The sequence below is a fragment of the Caloenas nicobarica genome, chromosome Z (genome assembly GCF_036013445.1).
Source record: "Caloenas nicobarica isolate bCalNic1 chromosome Z, bCalNic1.hap1, whole genome shotgun sequence".
Taxonomy (NCBI): Eukaryota; Metazoa; Chordata; class Aves; order Columbiformes; family Columbidae; genus Caloenas; species Caloenas nicobarica.
The window spans coordinates 49,623,803-49,630,122 of NC_088284.1; the positions used below are offsets into that span (position 1 = coordinate 49,623,803).

At 52.8% G+C, this 6,320-nt stretch overlaps 1 protein-coding gene across 1 annotated transcript; it reads right to left on the bottom strand.

The window, feature by feature from the left end:
* Positions 1 to 2,871: 2,871 nt before the first annotated feature.
* Positions 2,872 to 3,807, bottom strand: LOC136002081 (polycomb group RING finger protein 2-like). The gene has a single exon (XM_065656915.1). It carries the CDS (start codon positions 3,805 to 3,807, stop codon positions 2,872 to 2,874), a length of 936 nt encoding a protein of 311 aa, XP_065512987.1.
* Positions 3,808 to 6,320: the final 2,513 nt, after the last annotated feature.

Below are 6,320 nucleotides of genomic sequence, written 5' to 3' on the forward strand. Positions count from 1 at the left end.
AACATATGACACTCCCTTAGTCATGTTTTTACAGTGCTGACTGCATGATGAAAAAGAAGGCTGTATCATCCCCAGATGTGTCCAAGCTTCCCTGCAATGTCCCAGGACAGCTGCAATGCAGCAGGCATCTTCAGCACAATTTACTTCCTACCAGAAAAGGAGGAAACTGAGAGATGATAGATTTCAGTCCCAAAGTTACTGGTCTCTAAAGTCCCCAGTTACCAAATCTCTTTATTGGCTTTGGTTTAACGAAGATCGCATACTCATTACGGTGCCCTAAAACATTATTAAAGTGAATTATTTTGTGTAGTGGGAAGATGAGCTCAGTCTGGGATCATTGTAGGCAAGAGCCACTTGGGGGGGCAGTAAAGAGGCCACAGTGCATTATTACTGTGCTATACAGACATGGCAAAAATAAACATTGAGAACAGAAAGAAGTATTAAAACTGAAGGAAAAAACTAGCAGGGGGAAAGAAAACTGGAATACAAATTACCCAGCAATAAAATTGAGGTTGGGAACTCAAAGAGGCTGACTAACTGCAATAGCAATCACAGCCTGAGGTGCAACAGAGGTAAAAACAGTGATAATTTTACACGTAAAGCCATATTAGTCCAGGAGAGAGTATATATCACACAGTTGCATATGACAGAAGGACTGAACTTGATGGCCAGGAAGAATTTCTTCCAACCGCCTGTTCCTATGCAATATCCCTGGCATAAAAATAGTACAAATGCCCATTTGTAAAGGTATCCTCTACTTGCAAGATGCTGCCTGGTAAAAGAATGTTCTGCATGCGGGCTTTAATCATGGTTGTTAAATACCATTACAGTCAATGTCACCCTTTAATATCAAGGCTTACTGGAACCCAGCTTCTGGATTTTTTTGCTTCAAGCCACCTCCTACCAAGTTCTTCTTGGAAATGCTCGCTTATGTATTTGGGTGCCTGTTAGTAATCATAACCTGACTTACAATATCATAAAATAAAACCTTGTGATTATCAAAGACTTTTTGATAAGCTGCAGCGTAAGAGGGCAATGTGATAAGAAAAGTAAATTGCAACAGAGCCAGAACAAGCACTTGTTGTGAGTGACCTGCACTGCTACTGCTAACATGACAACATTTTGTACTATTATGTTGCTGCAATCAGTCCAAGTTCTCCAATTGTTCTGAGGGCAATTTGTTCAAGTAAGAAAGAAATACTTTCAGAATTCTGTATAAGAGGAAAATGCTGCACCCGTAAGCTTACAATATGAGAGGTGGACCAGTCTTTTGAAAGCTGAAAGCACATACTGTCTATCTGAAGGGCATAAAACTCCAGGATAGTACAACTTAATCAAGGGGATCACAGAATCACAGAATGTTAGGGATTGGAAGGGACCTCAGAAGATCATCTAGTCCAATCCCCCTGCCAAAGCAGGAACACCCAGATGAGGTTACACAGGAAGGCATCCAGGCGGGTTTTGAATGTCTCCAGAGAAGGAGAATCCACAACCTCCATGGGCAGCCTGTTCCAGTGTTCTGTCACTCTCACTGTGAAGAAGTTTCTTCTCGTATTTAAGTGGAATCTCCTGTGTTCCAGTTTGTACCCATTGCCCCTTGTCCTATCATTGGTTGTCACCGAGAAGAGCCTGGCTCCATCCTCGTGACACTCACCCTTTAACAAATTTATAAACACTAACAGGGTCACCGGTCAGTCTCCTCTTCTCCAAACTAAAGAGACCCATCTCCCTCAGCCTTTCCTCATAAGGGAGATGCTCCACACCCTTTCTCATCTTTCTGGTTGTGTGTTGAACTCTCTCCAGCAGTTCCCTGTCCTTCTTGAACTGAGGGGATGAGAGAAAGACAGAAAAATTCAAAGAGATCATCCATAATAGCTTGAAATTGCACCACTATTCAGTGAAGGTCCACGAATCCAATAAAATATACAAACAGGTGTTTCTTGAAAAAGCAAGCCATAAGAAACAGTGTACTCTGCCCACTCAATGCAGCTGTATTTCTCATTATAAGGCTGACATTGCTCAGACAAAGCATTCTTATTTTGACAAAAACCAAACCTGACTTCCAGACACAAGGTTGTGCACAAATTGCCACAACTTCAAAAAGCAGGGAGACATTATTTCTTCAAGGCTTTTGAAGATGTAAATTATGAGGCAATGCTAGAAGAACTACCAGAACTCGACATAAGGAGCCTGGGGTGGTCCCTCCCGGGGCCAGGACTTTGCGCTTCCCCTTGTTGAACGTGGCGGAGCTCCTGCCTTGGCAGGGTACGACCCCAGGGTGATGCAGAGAGCAGCACCAAGTTGTGACTCTGCGCAGGAGGAGGGATTTGGGCGCTGCCGTAACGAGGCTGCACCGTCAGTGCAGGCTGGTAGGAGAGCAGAGCCCCGGGATGTGGGCACAGAGGCTGCGGTGAGGAGATGGACAGGCCTGGGGTGACGAGCAGTGGGGCACAGGCTGGCCCTGGAGACCCCCCAGCTGGAAACATCTGCCCCAGGACCAGCTGCAGAGATGCAGGCCTGGAGCGGGGCCTGCAGGATTTTCAGGGCGAGCAGCGAAATAGTGCCCGGCACGTGTAGAAGGACCCCTCAGCGTTCACATCCCACCCCTCCCGGCAAAACAAAACAGAACCAAATGATAGCAAACCAGACAAACCAACAGCAACAACATCAACAACAACAACAACAACAAAACAACCAAAAGGGCAATGCCAGTTGCCCCTCTTAGTAACACTGGGACATTTTCTGTAGTTTTCACGGATTAACTTTACTTGGATATTTGAATACGGGAGGCTGGGAGCCCTTGAGGGCTGGCGCATGCCCCAGCTGACAGCCCAGTCCTGGTTTGGCCATCAGTCGAGGCACCCTCCAGCATCACCGAGGCCGTGCTGGCCTCTTGTTGGCTGGAGAGGCCTCGGAGCTGCCAGCCCTCCTCTTTGGAGGTCTCCGTGGCCTCCCATGGGAGCGTTCCCTGCCCCGGCTGGAAGTGGAGGGCCTGGGCACAGCCTCCCCTGCCTCCTCCTGGGGCTGTTCTTGCTCCGCAGGGCTGGCAATGGGAGCAGAGGGGCAGCTGCCGGAACCCCCAGCAACAGCAGCAGACGAGGTGCCGGGGAGCTCCTCCGTGCCGTATCTCAGAGGTGGAGGGGGCACAGGCAGGTTGGGGAGACCCTCCTGCTGGCTCAGCAGACGGCGGGCCTCCCTGCTGCACCGTTGCACGGCGACACGGATGAACCGTTGCACGAATGTCGTCGTGCTGTCCTGGAGGAAGTTCTCCAGCATGCTGACCAGCAGCTCTTCGTCCACCCCATAGCTGGTCAGGATGGTCATGACAGTGTCCTCTGCCATGGCCGCCTCCATCCAGTTGTTCCTCAAGATGTTCCTCAGCCTTGGTTGCAGCCAGCGCAGCAGGACGTCAAGGAGGCTTGGATGGTGTCGGAAAAGCAGCGCCCATTCCTCAGGCTGGAGGCCGCCCACAGTAGCCCTGAGCACCTCTTCTACAGCCTGTGGTTGGGGTGCTCCAGGGTGAGGGAGGTCAGGGGTGTCTGGGTGGCTGGGAGCACCGTCCGCCTGGCGGACGAGGACTGATGGTGGCACGGATGGTGTGATGACGTGTTCCGCGTAGTCATCGTCTGCCCGCACTGAGTGCAAGACGGAGAGGATCCTCCTCTTGCAGAGAGGACACTCGGGCTTGCTCTCAGCCCACCGCAGGATGCACGGGTAACAGAACTGGTGGAGGCACGGCATCACGTAGCTGGCCTCCTCCCAGCTGTCCAGGCAGATGGGACAGCGGTTGTCCAGCTCTGTGGCCATGCTCTCCATGCGCTGCAGTGGGCTGGGGGGAGCTGGGGATGTGGAGCCGCTCCCTCGCACCGGTGCTGCAGCAGCCGCTGTCACTAGAAAAGGAAAAGAGGCCACGGTCGTTGGCTGGCACAGGGAGGGCTGGAAGAAATGCCCAGGTGCCTCCAGAAGGAAAGCGTCCCCGCTCCCCAGGCTGAGCTGTCCCTGCCCAGCTCACCTCTGCTGCTGCGAGCTGTCTCCTGGCTGCCCCGGCTGCCTGAACCTGGCAGGGCTGGGGAAAATCTTTGGATGGCTCTGGGGTCGGGCACGGAGAGCTGCAAGGAACAACTCCCCAAGCACAGCACCAGCACCAAGGCCTCGCTCGTCCCTCCAAACCTCGCAAACTCGCTCGGCTGGACTACGGGCACGAACTGGCCGGGTGGGACTGGGCGCCTGGATACAGGCAGTGAGGGACCCCCGGTCACAATCCATCGCTAGCTGACATCACAGCGCGTGGCTGGAGATGTCTCAGTCCATCCCGCGGTAACACCACTGCCCATCGCTCAGGGACTCGCTGACATCAGAACCCAATGTGCTCAGCCGCTTCTCACAGGACATGCCTTCCAGTCCTTCCGCCAGCTTTGTTGCCCTCCCCTGGACACGTTCTAGTACCTGAACATCTTGCGTAAATTGTGTTGCCCAGAACTGCACGCAGCACTCCAGGTGAAGCTGCATTAACAAAAATACAGCAGGATAATCACCTCTTTGCACTTTGGTCGTGTTGCGTTTGATGCACCCCAGGACGCACTTTGTCATCCACCGCTATCCCAAGTCCTTCTCCGCAAGGCTGCTCTCAATGCAGTGGCCCCCTAGGCTGCCTTGATGTTGTGGATTGGGCCAACTGGCCTTTCGGGCATCTCTCCCCATTGCCACGATTATTTAAAGATTATTGAGAGTGGCCTCACCGTGATATCAGCCATCTCCCTCAGCACCTGTGGGCGCATCCCCTCTGAGCCGCTGGACTTCTTTATGTCCAGTTTGCTCAAGTAGACTCTGAGCCAATCCTCTTCCACCAAGGGTACATCTTCCTTGCTCCACACTTTCTCCCTGGGACCTGGGATGTCTCACAGCTGGTTTTACTCGTAAAGGCCCACACAAAGGTGGCATTAGTACCTCGGCCTTTTCCATGTGCTGCATCACCAGGTTTCCTGCATCATCAAGCAATGTGTCCACATTTTCTCTAGTCTTCTCTTTGCCACTTCAGGATTTAGGGAAGCCCTGCTGGTTGCCATTGGCACCCCTCACCAGATTCAGCTCCAGGTACTTGCAAGCTTAGATGGCAAGAATCCCGCTGCAGCCCAGCACACCACTCACCCACCAGCTTTGCCACAAGGGCACAGTGCTGGGCGGATGTTCAGATCACGGTTCACCAGGTCCCCCATGTCCTTTTCTGCACCGGAAACTGTGTGTGGGGGCCTTGCAGGCTGAAGAGGGTCACTGCCTCCGGTGCTGGAGGAGTTCTTGCAGGATGCAGGGCAAGAGCGGTGAGGCATGCCCAGACTTTCTGGGCACATGGTGTTCAGAGGCTTGAGGAAACACGCGAGGCTCATCCCGCGATGTCTCTGGGAAGATCCAGAGGCAGGGAAAGGGGATGGGTCCATCTGGACGGGGCAGGAAGCAACATGGAATGAAAGAAGGAAATTGATGGGCTTATAGGGAACGGCAGGTTGGAAAGGATGCCAGGAGGCTGCTTGTGCATCCTCTTGCTCCAAGCGGCACTGGCCAGGAGGGCAGAGCCTGTGGCTCAGGGCTTGCTTTCTCCAGCCTGGTCTTGAAAAGAGACCTCTTTGCTCCCCTCTGAATTGTTACGCCTTTGGACCATGCTGCAGGACGTGGTCCTGCACAGCTCAGTGTCCAACAGGGCTCTGAGATGCCTTCGGCAGAGCTCCTTTGGTACCCACCCGGCTCTGAGAGCGAGACAAGCTGGGCTGTCTCTAGACCAGACCAAGGCATGGGAACAGCTTGTTCTGCACTCCAACACTTGGAGGGCCCAGCTGAGCTCCCATGCGGAGCCACCCAGCAAGAGTCCGAGGAGAACTGTGCCTTGCCCCTCCTTGCTTCCGCTTTCACTTCTGGGTCAGTGCCTGCACATCTACATCCATTGCCAATGGGATGCTACAACAGCAAAAGAGATGAGGAGAGGAGAGGAGAGGAGAGGAGAGGAGAGGAGAGGAGAGGAGAGGAGAGGAGAGGAGAGGAGAGGAGAGGAGAGGAGAGGAGAGGAGAGAATATGAGTTGTCAGGACCCTACACCAATTACCAAGTCCAACTGCCTGACCAATTCCCGGCTGGCCCAAGTCAAAGCACATGATGAAGGGCACAGTCCAAATGCCACCTTTTAAGGCACTGACAAGCATGGGATAGCAACCACATCTCTCGGGAAACTCTTTGAGTGTTTGACCACCCTCTTGGTGATGAAATGGTTCTTAATAGCTAGTCTGAACCTCCCCTGACACAGCTTTGAACCATGCCACATGTCCTGCTGCT